The sequence below is a fragment of the Gorilla gorilla genome, chromosome 15 (assembly GCF_029281585.2).
Source record: "Gorilla gorilla gorilla isolate KB3781 chromosome 15, NHGRI_mGorGor1-v2.1_pri, whole genome shotgun sequence".
NCBI classification, from domain to species: domain Eukaryota; kingdom Metazoa; phylum Chordata; class Mammalia; order Primates; family Hominidae; genus Gorilla; species Gorilla gorilla.
The window spans coordinates 77,962,928-77,983,873 of record NC_073239.2 but is presented as its reverse complement, the minus strand read 5'-3'; the positions used below and the strand labels follow the sequence as shown (position 1 = coordinate 77,983,873).

The 20,946-nt window shown below is 34.4% G+C and overlaps 1 protein-coding gene across 5 annotated transcripts in view; it reads right to left on the bottom strand.

Moving 5' to 3' along the window:
* SLC38A6 (solute carrier family 38 member 6) overlaps positions 1–20,946 on the bottom strand; it is a 97,984-nt gene that overhangs the window by 31,690 nt on the left and 45,348 nt on the right. For all 5 annotated transcript variants that reach the window (XM_004055261.5, XM_055361790.2, XM_063697878.1 and 2 more), the window contains exons 6-11: positions 16,879–16,957; positions 10,262–10,344; positions 9,720–9,778; positions 2,710–2,775; positions 2,419–2,472; positions 510–589 (exon numbers count right to left, since the gene is read on the bottom strand). In XM_004055261.5, the coding sequence (XP_004055309.5) occupies positions 510–589; positions 2,419–2,472; positions 2,710–2,775; positions 9,720–9,778; positions 10,262–10,344; positions 16,879–16,957 (421 nt within the window). The remainder of the gene's footprint in view (positions 1–509; positions 590–2,418; positions 2,473–2,709; positions 2,776–9,719; positions 9,779–10,261; positions 10,345–16,878; positions 16,958–20,946) is intronic.

Sequence of the window (20,946 nt, the reverse complement as noted above, 5' to 3'; positions counted from 1 at the left end):
ACAAAGATTACACTTCTTCCTTTTTTTTTTTTTTGAGACAGAGTCTCACTCTGTCGCCCAGGCTGGAATACAGTAGCGTGATCTCAGCTCACTGTAACCTCCACCTCCTGGGTTCAAGCGATTCTCCTGCCTCAGCCTCACAAGTAGCTGGGATTACAGGTGCCCGCCACCACGTCCGGCTATTTTTTTTGTATTTTTAGTAGAGACGGGGTTTCATCATGTTGGCCAAGCTGGTCTTGAACTCCTGACCTCAGGTGACCCACCTGCCTCGGCCTCCCAAAGTGCTGGGATTACAGGCGTGAGCCACTGTGCCCAGCATCAAAGATTACACTTCTAGGAAACATTCTTAATTTGGACAGAACTAACTCTTGTTTGTTTTGTTTTAAACTAACACTTAGGATCCACTGATGAGAGGAAAGGATTAATAAAAGAGGATGTCATTCAATCCGAAAGCCTTAGAGGTAAAAAGATACACAATATATTTAAAATATTCCAGGATTCTACAGTACCTTTGAAGTTCACAGTATATGGGCAATATTGAGGTATGGCAGAGAAATGAAAAAGCCATGGTTGGTAAGGCATAAGCACTCTGAAAAAAATTTTAAAAAGACAAAATTATTAAATGCCACTCTACTGAAACCATTATTTCATTTGACAACAAACTCAGTTCTTCAAAAAATCAATTTGATTACATTTATTTCATCTTTAATGAGTCCTCTCTTTATAAGAATTTTTTAAAAGAGAAAAACACTTGTGATCCAGCAAATATTTTATTTGATAGTGGGCTTGCCTGTACTAGCCAGAATATTTTTTGTTTGGCTGCCCATACCATGCTGCTTTTACTACAATCACCACTTCTACATTATCTGGATAAGATTTTAAAAATTACATAAGATAAATAATATTTAAATGAGATAAAAATAACATTTTAGGAATGTTCTTTTTTAATTCTCTGTCTTCTAAATGTACGCACAATTTAAACGTATCTTATTACTCTAAGCAGCACTAATAGTTAATGCTCTTGAACCTGCTTTCATGAACTCAATCCAAGGGAACATTGAAAATATTAATCACATTTTAATATTGCCAGCATCTTTGATTAGGATCTCTTTCAATGGGAATGAATATCATTTATTCTAGACCTACAAACTCTTAAGAGATCTAATGTAATATACAAGTATAAGGTTTTGTTTTGTTTTTATTATTAGAATACTTAAGAGTCACAGTAAAGCAAAAAAAGTTACCATTTAAGTGAAAATACCATCTTTACCAAATAGACGATGGTGATCTATTTTCTCCTTTCTGCTCTAAAAAAATTTCCACTTAACTAACTTTAGGCTCTTAAACAAAAGAAATTCCAGAAATGAAGACCTATCTTGGGACATAATGCCTAGAGTCTTAAAATATCTGAAGGGGGTTAGGAGAGAGGAAGCTGTAGTGTTTCCTGAGGCTGGACTAGGAAAATGAGAGTTTAATTCACAAATTCTCTATTTCATATATTGCTCAATTTCCTGGCTTGTCAATTATCCTACCTAGATCTTTAAGGCACCTGGAGGTCTTTACCATGTAAAAGATGTGGTAATCTCCCTTTTGGGACTAGAGAGATATTTCTCATTTAAAAACTAGAGATAAAAAGGAAAATTCTGCATGGTGGAGTAACCAAGCTAACATTCTACACTAATAAGAGTTTTACGTGAGCAGGGGGGATTCTAGCATCTGGGACCTATACAAAATAGCATTTCAGCAGAGTCAGAAAGTATAGACAAATAAGCCTGCAGCAACAGGGAAGACTTTGAGCTCTTCTAGAGTGGTAAAGCAGAGACCATCCATGTCACAGTTCTTGTCTCCTCTGCTGATGCTCAGGGGCTCTTACAGGCATTTCCAGTATCCTATGGCTCTTAGGGAAGGCAAATGGACTTGGTCTCCTAGTCTCTACTCCTGGCATCATGAATTTCAACTTTGGAATGTGGGCCAGAAGATATATTGGCAGTGCTCAATCCCTAGTCCAATGATGAGGCTGTTTAGCTACAGACCAAGGTTCTACTCACAGGGGAAGAGTTTTTGATATAATTGGCTATTTAGCTTTACAAGTCCAGAGGGCAACAGGAAGTCTGTATACACAGAGGACCTTATTGGCCAGACCAGACACTCGGTAAATCTGTTCTTTCAGGCAGAGGCCCATTTAAAACAGGCTCCATTTAAAGGCATACCAGGAAAAAAAAAAAAAAGGTGGCTGTTTCATAATAGGCCACCCTGTGTTAAATAATAGTAGTCTTCTGGTAGGCAATCCTATACTTAGCACTTTCATGAAAATTAATTAGTCACAGGTTCAAAGACCTAAGAGACCCTGTTACACAAACCTCTTAAAACTTGAAATGTGAAAAATCAACTAAAAGTATCTGTTAATAACTTACACACCTCTTTGGAGAAATGAAAGAGCTTTGGCTTACAATCATCTGTAGCATTTGAAATCTGTTTAAGAGCATTGAGGGGAAAAAGAGAAACCAACAGCCATTAAATTTCAGAATATATCAATAAAAATGATGAATTTATTATTACTAGGCTTTCAAATCAAAGTATTTCAAAACAAAGTTCTAAAATGCAATATAGCCATTACTTTTTCATCAATCAGAAAAGAATCATTAGTCTTTCTTTTCTTTTTAGTTAAAATAAAAAGGAAGAAACTGAAAAGAAAATATAAGCTATTACCTGGAAGCCTTTCTCTACATAATTTAATGTCAGAGGACAAGGGATGGACCATTTTTTAATTATTACCTAAAAAAGTAAACAGAATCAGCACTCAGATCATTTCTTATAAAATTAATAAGAAACTGAATTGAAATAGGTCAGTATCATTTCAATTAATCTCATACCATATCAAATAAGATGCTAATGGAAGAGTCTCTGCTTCTGTGACTTTTCCCGGTTAGAATGGGGTCAACATTTAACATGGTCACCTGTGGTAGGGAGGCGGTTGGAGACTGCAGGGTGTTAAGTAGAGATCTCCCCCATTAAAGACTAAGGGTACTCCTGTACTCCTGTGTCAACTTTCAAAATTCCAACAGCATCAAGGCATTTTTTTTTAAGTGCAACTCAAAACAGGAACATGATGTTTTCAGTGACTGTCATACAGGAATGTGGTTATTTGTAGAGTAGGTATTAGTGAATAGAGAAACATTTAACAGCAGTTTATGGAAAGGCCACAGGAAGAAATAAGTACAGACTTTATACTCAGGAGGAACTCAGGGATTTCTGATGCACACATTAAGTGCTGCCCCTCCTTACTTTTACAGATCTGAATTATTTTTGGTGAATGTGGAGAAAGCTGGCTGGAATAAGAGCATATAGCTAGGGAACTCCAGCTGGTAAAAATAAATAAAAAAAAAACATTAAAAGAAATCCAGAGGGGTGCTGTTTCCCAGAATTAATCAATGAATATGTTTCATGTTTTTACTCTTAATTGTGGCCATCCTGTTATCAGACCTATAGCTGTGGCTCTGTCAATATTACCATTGTTGCTGTCGTTTCAGGGCACATAATTACTCTGTAAATGTTTGCTCCAGGGTGAATCCCAGTGCACAAAGGGACAAGAAAGAATAAAGGAAGTATTTGTTCTTTGTAGGAGACCAATATGTAAACACAATTTCTATTCCTACTTGGTATTTACCTAGTTTTGGATTTTGACTAATTTAATCAAAATTTTACACAGTGATAAAACAAATATAAGGAAAACATATACTTTTAGGATTAAGTTAATGAGTGAACTAAAGAATCACTCTTAATTAAAAACCTCACCAAGAAAAAAATTACTGTAGAAGGATAAACTAGACAAGCTGCTTTGACATTTCTAGGTAAGTTTTCAATATGACATAAAATGAAACGGTCAACTTACCAAGAGGAAATAACAAAATCAAAAGCAATAATCTCACCATCATTATCTTGATAGGTTTTCAAAGAAAAAAAAAAAGCAACAAGAAAAAACGATGAGGATGGGGTGAGGGTGAAACTGCTCCAAAATCAGTTTCTTTTCTTGCTTTTTTTTTTTGTTTGTTTGTTTTTATTATACTTTAAGTTTTAGGGTACATGTGCACATTGTGCAGGTTAGTTACATATGTATACATGTGGCATGCTGGTGCACGGCACCCACTAACTCGTCATCTAGCATTAGGTATATCTTCCAATGCTATCCCTCCCCCCTCCCCCCACCCCACAACAGTCCCCAGAGTGTGATATTCCCCTTCCTGTGTCCATGTGATCTCATTGTTCAATTCCCACCTATGAGTGAGAATATGCAGTGTTTGGTTTTTTGTTCTTGCGATAGTTTACTGAGAATGATGATTTCCAATTTCATCCATGTCCCTACAAAGGACATGAACTCATCATTTTTTATGGCTGCATAGTATTCCATGGTGTATATGTGCCACATTTTCTTAATCCAGTCTATCATTGTTGGACATGTGGGTTGGTTCCAAGTCTTTGCTATTGTGAATAATGCCGCAATAAACATACGTGTGCATGTGTCTTTATATAGGCATGGGCAAGGACTTCATGTCCAAAACACCAAAAGCAATGGCAACAAAAGCCAAAATTGACAAATGGGATCTAATTAAACTAAAGAGCTTCTGCACAGCAAAAGAAACTACCATCAGAGTGAACAGGCAACCTACAAAATGGGAGAAAATTTTTGCAACCTACTCATCTGACAAAGGGCTAATATCCAGAATCTACAATGAACTCAAACAAATTTACAAGAAAAAAACAAACAACCCCGTCAAAAAGTGGGTGAAGGACATGAACAGACACTTCTCAAAAGAAGACATTTATGCAGCCAACAGATACATGAAAAAATGCTCATCATCACTGGCCATCAGAGAAATGCAAATCAAAACCACAATGAGATACCATCTCACACCAGTTAGAATGGCAATCATTAAAAAGTCAGGAAACAACAGGTGCTGGAGAGGATGTGGAGAAATAGGAACACTTTTACACTGTTGGTGGGACTGTAAACTAGTTCAACCATTGTGGAAGTCAGTGTGGCGATTCCTCAGGGATCTAGAACTAGAAATACCATTTGACCCAGCCATCCCATTACTGGGTATATACCCAAATGACTATAAATCTTTTCTTGTTTTTTTAAGACAGGGTCTCACTCTGTCACCCAGCCTGGAGTGCAGTAACACAATCTCAGCTCACTGCAACCTCCACCTCCCAGGCTCAAACCATCCTGCCACCTCAGCCTCCCGAGTGGCTGGGACTACAGGTGCGTGGCCATCACACCCAGCTAATTTTTGTGTTTTTTGTAGAGAATAGATTTTGCCATGTTGCCCAGGCTGGTCTCAAACTCCTAGGCTCAAGTAATCCGCCTGTCCCAGGCTCCCAAAGTGTGGGATCACAGGCGTGAGCCACCGCACAGGCCCAAATTCAGTTTCTTATATTTTCCCCCAACTAACAGTGGTAGTGTTGGCAGAAAAAATCATTTACCGAGGACTTGCTGTGCACCAGGTACCTTGATAAACTCTGTATGTGAGCTGCCTCATTTATCAGTTGTTATTTCTTAAGCTTTCAAATCAAAATATTTCAAAGCAATGCTCCAAAATGCAATATTATCATTAATTTTTATTAATTTGAAAAAAATAAGAAGTAGCCTGATTTTATATTAATAGACAGTTCAGTTACTACAGCTAATTTCTCTGCAAAGATCAATCCCAACTCCAAGCCTGCATGGTGGTATGGGGTGGATAGAGATGATGTCCCACAAAGCAGAAGTACAGAACAGGAGTGAAAGGAGACCCAACAACAAAGAGGAAAGATTAACAGGAAGTCCTTGCTTAGGTTGGTAAGAAGGTAAGTCTTGGGGTTGGAATGACAAAGGGAAAAAGGAGACTAAGTATTAAAAATATTTGTTCACTTGCACAAAAGGCCTCCCTTCCTTCTCTCTGCTCTAAGCCCTTTGCATCTTTTGTGGCTCAACTCAAGTTGTATTTCCTCTAAAATCCTTCTTTACTCCAGCTCTCAGTGAGCCTTCTCTCCTCTCAACTCTTGAGACTCTTATTCTGAAGCAAATATATCAATACTTATTTATATATTGCACACATTGTTCTCCATGTTTGAAAAGAAATTTATCTCCCCTACTAGATTGACAGATCCTTAAGACTAGTGTCCAGGTTAAATTTCCACACCCTAAAATGCCTAACATAGTGTTCAGTAGAAGGAAAGCTTCTGACTAAAAACCATTTAAATAATTCTCTATTTCAGGCCAATGCAGTGGCTCACGCCTATAATCTCAGCACTTTGGGAGGCCAAGGTGGGAGGATCGCTTGAACATAGGAGTTCAAGGCTAGCCTGGGCAACATAATGGGACTCTGTCTCTACGAACATTTAAAAAAAAATTTATCTGGCCAGGCGTGGTGGCTCACGCCTGTAATCCCAGCACTTTGGGAGGCCCAGGCGGGCGGATCATGAGGTCTGGAGATCAAGATTCTGGCTAACACGGTCAAACCCTGTCTCTACTAAAAATACAAAAAATTAGCTGGGCGTGGTGGCGGGTGCCTATGGTTCCAGCTACTCGTGAGGCTGAGGCAAGAGAATGCTGTGAACCTGGGAGGCGGAGCTTGCAGTGAACCGAGATGGCGCCACTGCACTCCAGCCTGGGTGACAGAGCGAGACTCCATCTCAACCAAAAAAAAAAAAAAAAAAAAAAAAAAAAAAAAAATTATCCAGGCGTGGTGGCATGCGGCTGTAGTTCTAGTGATTCAGGAAGCTGAGGCAGAAGAATCACCTAAGCCCGGCAGTTTGAGTCTGCAGTGAGCTATGATCATGCCACTGCACTCCAGTCTGGGTGACTGGAGAGAGTGAGATTCTGTCTCTTAAAAAAAAAGTTGTCTAGCTGGATTACCGACCTATTAAAACGTTGCTTAGAATACTAATCTGTACTTAAGATAGAACTTTTAGAACGAATGGTAATCCGTTTGTGCTCTAAAATACACCAAAAAAAAGTAAATTTACCAAAAAAAGGTAAATCCATCTTGTTGGTATCATTCTGAGACATAGATATAATTTATTTTTAAAATTGCAAAATATTTTAGAGGGGGCAAAAATTTAGGTTAAATTTTTTTAATGAAAATACAGATCTGGGAGAACAGATAAAATATAGGTTTTAGTTTATATTATTCAAAGAATATAAGAAAATAATAGTTTCTGAACTGATTTTTTAAAAATGTGATATAAATGCTATACATATTTACAAACACATACTGACAAAAATAATAAATGAAAAACTGGTATCCTTCCAAAATTCTGGGTTAATATATATACGTTTCCTTTTCCTAACCACTATGTATTTTAAAAGATAACATTCAGAGAATCTAAAATAAATATGGCAGCTGGGCACGGTGGCTCACGCCTGTAATCCCAGCACTTTGGGAGGCCGAGGTGGGTGGATCACTTGAGGTCAGGAGTTCAAGACTTGCCTGGCTAACATGGTGAAACACCATCTCTACTAAAAATACAAAAAAAAAAAAAAAAAAAATTAGCATGCACCTGAAATCCCAGCTACTTGGGAGGCTGAGTCAGGAGAATTGCTTGAACCCAGGAGATGTAAGTCACAGTGAACTGAGATCGTGCCACTGCACTCCACCCTGGGTGACAGAGCAAAACTCTGTCTCAAAATAAATAAATAAATAAATAAATAATAAAATAAACATGCCAATTAAAAAGAGTATTTAAAAAAGCATACAGAGTATTCTTCATTGCCCCACTGTAGATTAAACTGTGCTCACAGGTAAAAATCTGAGCAGATGGTTTATAAGGCATTACAATAAATGTAGAATATGGGTATTATTTCCATATGGCTGCTACATTAGAAATCTGCATTGAATTAAAGAGTATCTGTCATGACAGAAACAAAACTACAGTAGACATATCATATCAATACATTTAACCTGCTTTAAGCTATTGGCTATGAAAACTAAATTACTCCTATCTATGCAATGATTGCATTGCCAATTATCTGTGGGAGAAAAATTCAATATGTTATCTATACTGATTCTCTTTAATATCCATACATTCATTTGCATATGTAGGCCACTTCTTTTTTTTTTTTTTTTTTTTTGAGACGGAGTCTCGCTCTGTCGCCCAGGCTGGAGTGCAGTGGCGCGATCTCGGCTCACTGCAAGCTCCGCCTCCCGGGTTCACGCCATTCTCCTGCTTCAGCCTCCCGCGTAGCTGGGACTACAGGCGCCCGCCACCACGCCCAGCTAATTTTTATTTATTTATTTATTTATTTATTTATTTTTTAGTAGAGACGGGGTTTCACTGTGTTAGCCAGGATGGTCTCGATCTCCTGACCTCGTGATCCGCCCGCCTCGGCCTCCCAAAGTGCTGGGATTACAGGCGTGAGCCACCACGCCTGGCCATATGTAGGCCACTTCTAACCACACTTCTCAACAATCAAATTATGATGGAAATATTTAGTTTTTTTCTTTTTCAACATGGAGCCTACAAAGTGTATGTTCAATTCACTTATCTGTAAGATATAAGTCAGACAACTGGGGAGAGAAGAAGAGGAATGATTTTAATGTTGTTAAATTCAACAAATGATTAAATGTAAACACTGTTAAATGTTTTTAGTTTTAAGAGCATTCAATAGAGGATAAATGCTTATATATACTAAAATCAGGGTCACTTCCACTTTGTTTAAATAATTTAAAGTTATTTTATCCCTGTGTCTCAGAAGATAGCTTAGCCTAAGTTAAATGCACCCTAGGTTGTTTTGACAGCTTTGAAATCTGGATCTTTAATATGGCTTAACTACTGATGTGCTGTTCTGCTCTTACATATGGCTGTTTCTTTCATGCATTTTCAAAAACAAGAAAGAGTTGAACCAAGCTTATGAAAAGCTCACTTGGACATGTATATTCTTGGAAAGTTAAAAATGTTTATTTCTACTTAAGGTTTGACATTTAGATACTGATTATGGAATAAACTGCTATACAAAGAAAAAAGACTTAAAAAATTTCACACAAAGGTACTATCTTTAGAATGTTAAGATGTTTTAGAAGAATTAGAAGGAAATAAATTTAAATTCTTATCTTTATATTATTTTATAATATCAAAATAAGTTAAATTTACCATCTGATATTTTTATATAATAAAAATGAGCTAATTAAAAAATAAGGAATATATCCCACATGTGAAAAAAATATTTGTAGTAGTGTTTTTATGAGAATTTATCTATGCTGAATAAACCAGACAAAATAGGAGAATTCAGTCAACCCAGTTCTTACTAGATCTCCTCAATGTAGTACCAGAAGCTCTGTTTTTTTCATTAATGGAATAAAGTTTCAAAATTAAGATGACTAGTCTCAAACAGATTTTACAGATTAGAACCAGACTGATTCTTCATACAACATGGTACAGGAATAAATTTACACACCTACACAAAGAATTACACTCCATCTAAGATTTTAACAGAATTGGCACGCTCTCCTCTCTAGTTAACCACAAGAAATGCTGAATTTGAAATGCTGTTCTAGCTAAGCCTCTTCAAAATAGATACAATGAAGGAAATAATTTAATGGAACAAAAGTGCATTTAATAACACAATGAAATAAAATGAGATACCCTTCCCAACACAAAACAGTTAAAAGTAAAAAAGACTAACACAATGAGTCCAATTTTAGTGAGGAGATAAGCAATGTATTATATTTTAAACTTACCACAAGAGCAAAGAACATCATAAAGAAAAATGATAAACTACTTGTGTAGCCAAGAAAGCCTGTAAAATAACAGTAAAATAAAAAGCAATTTATAAGGAAAGTGATTTTAACGTACAACTAAAGCTATACATCTTAGGCATGTTTTCTATTATAGTGGTTGGTATCTGGGGCTTAGGGCTCAGAATAACAACATTCCAACTATCTGTCACAGATCATTTATGTAGCTCTGTACAGCAGAATTGGAACTGGCTTACCACTAATGGTACGCTGTAAGGAAAGGCTGCTCTTTAATGTTCCGCTGTAAAGATTTTATTTTAGTGGGGCAGACAAAATACTACTGCAAACCAAGTAATAGGTTAACTAGGCAGGGCTGAAGGCTGAACAACCTAAAATAAGGCCAAGTTTAAAATTATTCACAACCACCATCCTTCTGCCAAAAATGTGGTACTGTGAAATTTTAAAGCCCCTTAATATTTGTCTCTCTTTCCCTCCCTCCCTTCTTTCCTTTTTCTAAACAAATAATGTACTCTGTAAAGACTTACCTATTTTGGGAAGAAGTGCAAGAGGGAACACAATGCCAACACATATGATTATTAGTAGTGTTTGTCCATCAAGATACCAATATCTATTATAAAAAAAGTTCTACTTTAGGCATGGGACTCCAGTGTTTGTTCTGACACACACACACACACACACACACACACACACACACACACACACACACACACACAGAGTTATAACCATTACAACCAGCCATTAGGAAAAGCCTACTTCCTTTCATTAAAATGTTCTTGTGGGATCCTATTTTTCTTATTAATGAATTTACATTTAGAAATGAATAAAAACAAAGAGATGCCATTTCCAACTACCGAATTAATAAATATTTAAAAATAAGATAATAGTCAACATTAGTGAGGACTGATGAGGTGTGTAAAAAGCTGGTGAAAATGCAAATTATATAAATTACCTTTCTGGAAAGCAATTTGGCAATAGATATAAAGAATTTTCAAATAATTATATACTTGAAAACACTTATAAAAGACTATTAAAAATAATAAGAACATACACTTTTTGTAAATTTGTATTTTATTTAAGTTCCGTAGAACATGTGCAGAATGTGCAGGCTTGTTACGTAGGTATACATGTGCCATGGTGGTATGCTGCACCTATCAACCCGTCATGTAGGTTTTAAGCCCTGCATGCATTAGGTATTTGTCCTAATGCTCCCCCTCCCCTTGCCCCCACCCACCGACAGGCCCCAGTCTGTGATGTTCCCCTCCCTGTGTTCATGTGCTCTCATTGCTCACCTCTCACTTACGAGTGAGAACATGCGGTGTTTGGTTTTCTGTTCCTGAAGAACAAAGACTTTTATAAAAAGATGTTTACTGAAAACATTTAAAATAATAAAAATTGAAAACAAACCTCCAAGACCATGATAATTTTGAAATAACAATATACTGAATATTCAGTAAACATCATGTATTTGTGTGTATATAGCATGATAATTTTGAGGAAAAACATGGATGCATTAAAAATGGAAAGGAACTAAAATATATTGATAGCCATTATCTCTGGGTGGTAAAATAATAGGTCATTTTTCTTCTTTATAGTTTTCTATATACATTTTTCCAAATTTCAGGAAAGGGCATTAATCACCAATTGTAAAATATTAAAATTTTCATATAAAGGCATTAGAATACAGAATGAGAAAAAGGTAGGTTAACGTGATTTTGTATTTGTTCATTGAAAAAAACAAAACTGGATGCACATATAAAGCCAGAAGGATATACTTAAAATACCAAAAAGTAGATATTTTTATGTGATAGCAATATGAGCAATATGTGAGATACATATGTAGACATTTTTAAAAGTTAAAGTTAATTCCCAAGACCTCAATAGATTTGTATGTAAAGGAGAAACAATTCATGAAAGAAATACAACTAGTAAATACACATGAAGAAAATCCAATCACTGGTGCTAATTAAAGAAATAATGAGACTGTTTCAATTAATCTAGCAAAATTAGTAAACAAAAATATTCAAGGATGTGGCACAATTGGACTTCATACATTGCTAGTGATCGTGCCAATTAGTACTATCTCTTGGAAAAACAATGATTATATGTAGCAAGAGCAATAAAAATGTAGTGGCAATCTAAGAAAATAAAATAGAGAAAATTCTATGTATGTGAAGCTGTTGAATACATTATTATAATATTGAGAAGCTGGAGGAAAACTCTATATACCCAACATTTGAAAATATTTAGAACAGCATACTCAATGGAATGTTACGTGGCTTTAAGAAAAAACACAATGAATAAAATGGAAAATGATGATGATATAATTATTAACTATAGTTTTGAAAGCTTTTGGGAAAAATTCAAAAGAATTAAAAGGACAGTGACTAGGTTACAGATGTTATGCATGATTTTTGCTTTTTTTTCTAAATTTTCTTCATCGTAGCTGTCAGATATTTACACTTAAGTGTATACACATACATACACACGCACAATAGTAACAAAGTAAAACTTATGCAAAAATGGGAGCTCGGGGCATCAAAGACCAATAGGGACTTTTTCAAATTGTTTGGTAGATAATCTCAAAATTCCCACTTTGCAATAATGCATCCTCTTTCATTCTCTACCAGATACCAGTCTCCCACTGCCATGTTAAATTAGGCAAAGGTCTTCTACATGGATTTCAACCAGTGGCTTCTAACATGAACTTAATTGTTACTGTTGGGTGCCGACAACTTCCTCTTTAACAGAACAAGAGAAGGAGCAGCTGCAGAAACAGCACCATGATGACACTTTTCCCTTCTCCACCCTAATTTGTATCATTAGGAAATACATATGCCAGAAACTATAACCTATGCATAAGTATTTACAGCTTTAGTGGACCTGAAGCTTTGCTCTCTCCATTTGCACATGCCCCTCAATTCCTGGTATGCAGGAAGTACTAAAAGAGTACACATATCAATAATACAAAAATGATACTCAACGTGTTTATCTTCTAGTCACTCTTGAGTAAGAATCAAAACAGAAACTTCAAAAGATCTTTCATTGAGGAACACCTGGCAACCAAATTTCTGAAGCTGGCAAAAGGCCCAGGGCTCTATGTCTGAAATGTGTTTCCTTCTGGGACCCAATATTAGACCCAGACAGTTGCAGTGCCAGGAGGAAAAATGCCCAAAGGAGTACCAAAGTAGATTCCATCTGTTAGTTTTGCTGTCTCTCGTAGATAACAGTACTGCATTATACACTTGAAAATCTGTTGAGAGTGCAGATTTCATGTCAAGTGTTCTTACCGTAATAAAATAAAACAAAAAATTATTATAAGCCAATTTCACTCTTTAAAAGAAAAAAAAATGTCATGAAGCTAAAGTTGTACAAAAGGGAGCATTTAATCCCCAGGACCAGGACTCTTTTCTCTTGCATAGCAATAAAGGAACACTTTTTGAAATTCTGTACACTAGTTACTTTATACTATTTCAGATCACAATTCATTTATGTCCATAAAAGTCATATAACTGACCAAAGCACTGAACTGTGGGACTGAAGATAACTTTACCTCCTCCCAGCAGTAACTCAGAATCACAGTTATGGAATGTTAGAGCTGGAAGAGACCTTAGAGATCATCTGGCTCAACAACTTCATTTTATATGTCTGTAAAATCAGCAAAAGGAAGGTGACAGTAGCAATGGAAATACTTTCAGATACTACCTCATTTATTTCAAGATCATGCTTTGCATTCTCCTTTTCATAAGATTGAACTTTAAATTCTTAATATAAAAATAATTATACTGTAAAATGTAATTTCTCTATCCTTGTCTTGGCTACTGGTTATCGTTAATCATTTCTTATCCTTAATAATTCATCTTAATAAAGCCAATTTTAAATACAGTGCTTTTCTTTACCATTCATTAACAATAAAGGCAACACAGTAAAGCACAGTAAAATTAGTTTAGATTTCACGTGTGTGTCACAGACAAATGAATTGTGTTTCTCAATGGATATTTTCTAAAGAACAGAAATTATTAAACTTACAAAATAAAACTGCTGCCTGAGAAAAACAAACTAGTAAAAAGAAATCTCAAAAAGTACATATTAAATACATTTATTTTGTAAATAAGCATTTCAGAAGAATGTACTAACTTTAATTTTTTCCTAAGGGGGGAATAAAGAATGATCTAACAGAACTCCTGTTTTCCTACTGTGATCTAAATATACATTCTCTTTAAGCCAAAAGAATTAGAGTAAAAACCTTTATACTTCCTAGAGAACTTGTTTGATCTGTGGATTTAATCCTGTATGATACAAATGTTCCAAGTATGAAATATAGAGTATAAATCCTTAGCTGTATTGCAAATGCTTTGGCATGCAGATGTTTTTTTCCATATTTTAATGAAAACCAGATTTATTTATAAGTCGCTTTAATTTCATTCTCGAAAGGAATGGAACAAGAGTATCATATGTTCTGAATTAGGATCTTACTCACATCCCATATCAATTATGTAACTAAAATGCAAGACAACTTAATTGTGTCAATCATATTCCCCTGACAAGATCATTAAATGTTAACAGAGAGCTTCCAACTTTAACAGCCACAGATTTTAAAAATGTAAGTTATTCTATGAAATATATAGATATATCATGAAAGTTCAGTATAAGTATTATAGCTTCTGACTTCTATTAGAATATTATGAACACAGTTTCATTCTGATATCTTTATAAAGATTTATATTTCAAAGGTACACCAAGCTCGCAGATAACCCAGAAAATTAGCATACCTGAAAGATCTTAATTAAAATTTATTGTACATCAAACCCTAAAATAAAAGCTTATCAATATCATGTTGATCTCATAGAAGAAATACTGCCATGTAAGTCTATCTAGAAAAAAACTGTCCTTTATGGATAGTAAAGTCAATTATCATAATATTTTGTTTCTTACTTATTTTCTAGCATCAAGCTTTCAAGACTAATGATTTATCTGCATTCAAGTAAGTTAATATAATTAGCCAAAATAAATGAATATATATTACATTTAAAACAAGATAAGGTTGTTAAAAAGATGTACAATTTTAAAATATAACAGAGATGATGCAAACTGACCACAGTATTTTGAAGTATATGATTTTAAAAATCCATTTCTAACATGTAAAAATAACATTTTAATCAATTTTCTATTAATATGAATGAGATGGAAGTTTATTTTAATTTTTATTTAAAAAACAAAAAAATCAATGCAACAATGTAAATCATTTGCCAATTATTTAAAATGAAGCTACGGTAAAAATATCACTTTTAGAGAAAGAAGACCTAAATTTCAGTACCAGTTCTGCCACATACTACTTTAATTATTTCTAAAATATTACATATATTTATAATCCCTCCTCTTTCCACCAACATATGACAATAAAAGAATATAAATAGGAGCCACCAAATTCAGGATCAAGAAAAAAGAAAACACTTGTGACAACTGTTGGAATTAACACAGTTATATTAATTCAAATGTGTCACATTTGACTCTGAGCTTCCTGGCAGTCAGGGCAAAAAGGGAAACACCACCTTTAATATAGTAATTATTAGAATTCCTTAATTCTCCACACTGTGCTGTAAGTTTGTGTACACACATGCTTGTTTATACACATGCTATTAGCATGTGTATATATATCTTACTTGATCATCCCAGCAACTTTATTAAGAAGGCAATATTGGTACCCCCATTATATCACATAAAAAAACCTAAGGCTCCAAGTACTTTATATAGTCAAAAGAAGTTAAATTAAGTTCCTGACATTACTGAATATTAAATGAATAGAACACATATCTCCTTACTCTTAGTCTAGCCCTCTTTATTCTACCTCATATTGCCTTGAGTTCTTAACCCTAAAATATAAATTTCTCACATAGAATTTGAGTAATAGAAGGTGCCCTCAATGTTTTTTACAGCAAATACAAAAATGAATTTCACATAGCTATTTCTTATAGGAATTGTTTATCAACCTAAGCATAAAATCAAAATGTAACTAGATAAAGCTGTAGATAAAATAAGGTAGTTTTGAGTATCAGATGTGATAATGCATGTGGAAACCTCATTAACTGTAAAGTATCATACAAAGGAACAATATCTTCTGATGAAGAGAAATCATTTAGGACTTCTACTTGTCTTTTTTTAACTACATTTTCTTGATGGTTTCTATTCAGATCTAAAGTATACCACACTTTTCTTACAAATATGTATTTGCAGTTGTCTAAGCAGAATTCTTTAATGGAAGCTGAATTGTAAAAGCTAAAAACTAATTTTTGAAACCTTTCCTTGCATTCCAGAACAAGTTCAATTATTGAAGCAGAACAACCCAGTATTCAAATCTAAAAGTCTGACAGGTTTTGTACTGTGGTTTGAAACTTAACTATGTGAAATAACTTGATGGCAATTAAAATGATTTATTCTGTCTTTTCAAGTTCCTTTTTCTAGAATGTTCTTGTTCTACACAGTGAAAAGTACAATTAATTTTGTTTTTTCCCTATAAAGAGGTGAGTCAAAAATGTAAGATGCATTTTTTAAAGAAAGATAAAAGAGATACAATGTAGTTTAGTATTGTTTATAATATTGTTCAAAAACAGGAAATGAAACAATTAAGTCCTTGCAAATAATTTATTTTTTTGCCATGGTATATAATAGGAATTTCAAACAGGTATAGTTGTAACTGCCACATTTTTTATCACTATGATTTGCTGAGAAATGACAGCAATATCATTCACTCCCCTCCTTTGTTTAAGACCCGTACTGTCAGTATATTCAACCTTCTCCCATCCCCAACCTGTGTCTTGCATATCCCCAGAAATTTACCCTTTACTCCTCCTTAAGAGCATCTCAATCTCAGACCTGTCTTAGCCTATCTCCCACCCCCAAGGAATGCAAGGATTATATCTGGTGCTTCATATGGTTCACAGAACAGCGCTTTCATATGGGTAATCAAACATTGGCTGAGTAGTTTCTATTCTATTAGTGCTTCACTTCTGCCTAATTTGTAACTGTCTTGAGGGCAAGGACTACATTTATTTTACCTGCCACTACAAGTATTGCCATTTACAGCTTAATACATATTTATCGAATTAATACATGAATGGACACAATGTAAAATACTTTTTCTTACCTACTATAGTCTCCAGTCAAAAATTCTGCAATAGCAGCAGGAAGCTCTGTTTTAATAATTAAAAGATAAGATGACATAGCTGCAAAAGAATAAAAAGTGTTCCTATTAGAATTCTATGATTCTTAACCATTTAAACAATAATCCATCTAGGAAAAGAGATGTCCATTAGAGCTATGACAACATATGGAAGATTAACATATAACACACTATACCAAAGATACATACGCACACACACACACACACACACACACACACACACACACACACAGAAAAGTAACTGTAGAGAAGAATAACAATTGTTAAGTTCATTAAGTATCTTTTGTTTACATTTCAAGTCCAAAGCAAACTAGGTAAGAGAAACAGTCTTGATTACAGGCTATTTTTAAATGAAATTTTGTACAAAGTTTTACAAAAACTCTCTTATATGTTATCACTCCGTCTAAGGCATTAGAGGTTAGTTTAGCAACAACAGACATAGACACAGAAGTTTAATAGGTATGGCTAGTAACTGGATTATTTGTTCCTTCTTACAAGAGAAAGATGCCTCCCCACAACAGAGAAGTCTCATTCCCTCTGTCCCTTTCTTTTCCTCTCTCTACTACCCACTCCTGCATCATGAACACATATAATTATAGGATAAAAAAGAATACATAATGAATTACATTTAAAATTAGTCTCTAAAAAGATTAGAGAAAGTTCAATATAAACCATTAAGTATATTAAAAAGACAAAACTTCCAACTTTTATTCCATTTTATTAACAGGGTTCATCTATATTATGTAATCATAACCTGAAGCTAGCATTATTTCTCACATTTAATTTAACAGAGTCCGATAAATAACTACCTTTTACAGCACTTTAATAACGATCCTAATTCTGATGTAGCTATAAAAACAAATTCTATAAAAATACTAGGAAAAGTTTTAATATGGTTACAGAATACAGAACTCATTCATATGTAAATACTTGAGTTTAAGCTTAAATATATAGAAACTCAGATGATTTGTAGTCAGAACTTCAATTTAACAGAGTAAGATTCTCTTTCCTCCCAGAGATTATGTTTGTGTGTATGTGTTGGGGCCAAAAAGGAAACGCCCATGAAGAATAAAGAGTGTTTGGGAGGCCAAGGCGGGCGGTTGACGAGGTCAGGAGTTCAAGACCAGCCTGGCCAACATGGTGAAATCCTGTCTCTACTGAAAATACAAAAATTAGCCAGGCATGGTGGCGGGTGCCTGCAATACCAGCTAACCTGGGAGGCTGAGGCAGGAGAATCACTTGAAACTGGAAGGCGGAGGTTGCAGTGAGCCGAGACTGCACCACTGCACTCCAGCCTGGGTGAAAGAGCAAAATTCCATCTCAAAAAGAAAAAAAAAAAAAAAAAGAATAAAGAGTATACTTTGTGTGCACATTAATTTTATTACTTATTTATATATCAGGAAACATTTCACTTTCTTCTTACAAAACTTACAAAAGCTAAGAACAAAAATGAATGTCAAGTTTCAATGGCAAAAATCTGGGGAAAAATTGATTAAAAGGCTCAAATAGTTTAAGAAGAATGTATATTTCTCAATCAACATTATTTGAAAGGAGCTGAACTTCATGATTACAATGCTATGTGACCATTTAACTTGAGGAAAAAAAAGGATACATGCTAGTTTGCGTGTAAATTTGTATGGAGATAGATAATACTATAGACACAAAAACATACACACACTCAATTTTTTTTAGTAAAATAACATGTATTTATGTCAAAATAAAATTTAGAACAGTTAAATAATCACTTCTCTGTGATGAAAATATACATATACATATTTTTTCAGTTTACAACGATTTCTTTTTCCCTAGCAGAAGTACAGCTATGTCTCAGTGGGTTGACTAAAATCCACTGAGACATTTCTGCAAAATCTTTTAGTTATGGGGTATTACAACTGATTGTATGTGAAAATGTGTTCTGTATTGTTCATATTCTCATAAGGAAAAATGCTATCAATTTGGCACAGAACAGAAGGAAGGTTTAGACTAACCTTCTCCATTCAAGGATTTGGAGTTTTTATAATATTTTACCGATTCCAAAGAACTCTACACATATGGTGCAAAGATAAAAACTGTGAACTGAATTTTCTGAAACCGGCCTAGACTTACTTAAATATATCTTGTGAGAGAGACAGAAAAGAAAAAGGACAAAATACTTTGAAAACAAGGAAAGCAGACTTCCTATAAAATGTAATTTATTATCTGCCCATCTTTCTTTCTTGCTTGGATTAATCCAACACCACATGCATTTCTAAAGTTTCAGACATTCATCTCTTTCAGTAATTTTCTATTATTTCTTTTGGACCTTTAGCTGTAGAAAGCTTCAGTGAATATGAGATCCTATTTCTTTCTAATATAATATCTGTCATTCTTTCCAGAATTTCTACTAGCCCCTGGCTAATCATCTGATCACTTTTATCCTTTGTTGTACCCTCAACTCTTTGGTTTTCAAATGGGAGTACTATTTCATTAGATTCCAGTCTAAAGAATCATGTATATTTTAAGAAATATGAACTCACCAAACATGTGTTTCTCTCTCAAAGAAGACCTCACATACAAGATACAAATATAATAAAACATGCAAAACATTGCTTCTTTTCTAGAGAATGTTAGTATATATTTTAAGAGCTATACAACCACAGAACTTACTATAGGGGAAAACCCACACGGATTAAGCCAGTAAAACAAAGGCCACCACCATTCTATTCACTATGAAAATTATTTTTTTCTTAATCACAAGTAAACTTTCATGTAAGAACTAGCACTTTAACACATTATATTATATATAATACAGAAAAGAAACAAAAAGATTACCAAATACACATTAAGTTAGGAAATATATCTTAATTAAATTCATACAAAAGAACAATCAGCTCAATAAAATGAACTGGAAAAGTTTTAAAGATATACTATTGATAGGAGCGCTCATATTGCCTTTGTTTTTAACTAAAAGGTTTACTAGATCAAATAGCTGTCTGCCACAGTTTTTGTCTCATGTCTTTTATAAATGGCATAAGAAAGTGTTTAAGCACTTATCTTACAGACCAATCATAAGCAAAAATTTGTAAATGATTTTGGGTGACATGGACACCTAGTATAGATTCCTAAAACAAGACACACCATGTTCTACTCTAAATTAATAGCTGCAACTGGGTCATCCACAAGAGCCATGCATATAGTTAAGTGGCCCCAAACCACCAAAGCCAAAATCAGTGCCAGAAGATATACCTTGATGTCAGGTATTCAGCCATTATAAATCACTTAGTTTTAGCACATTAACTAAATAGGTATTCTTTTCTACTTAATTTTAAACATAACTAATAGAACTCATTTAATAGAAACTTCTCTGGGAAAAAATAAAACATCTGTCAACGGAAAACACAGAAGTTGAAAGCACTCTTTAAAAACAACATGGAGAAGCAACAGTAATATTAAAAAGTGACTAAAATGGGGTAAAATCTGATTAGGTAATAGCAAGTTGCAAGGTGTTAATATCTGTTGATCTAATTATAAAGTGAAATACATGAATTGGGCCCGGGAGGTTGAGAGGAGAGATGTTAGAAACACAGAAACAGGGAAGGGACTCTGGGCAGAGATCCATGAAAACAGCTAACATCTTTGTTTTTTAGATGCCTACTGTATGCTTGGTAGTATTCTACACGAGTTATTTCCTCACTTAATCTTTACACAAACCTGTGAGGTACATATTACTTATTTCACAGAATATAAGGAAACACAAAGAAGTAACTTGCCCAAGCTAGTGATGGTGCAAACAGCCAGCCTGGGTTGAGAAACTCGTTCTATTAACTAGTATGCCATGAGAAAGTGCAGGAGCAAAGTGAAAAAGTAAACCAACAAAACAAAGACAAATAAGGAAAGTCTACCAGAAGTACCACTCTTCAGAATTATTTTTCTTTTTTAAATCAGTATTTAAACAAACTACTTTTGAATGCTGAGATTAACAGTTGACTTCAAAGGAAATGAATCTCTATCACAGAGAACATTAGTCAGAAGCTTTAGTAACACTTAGAATTT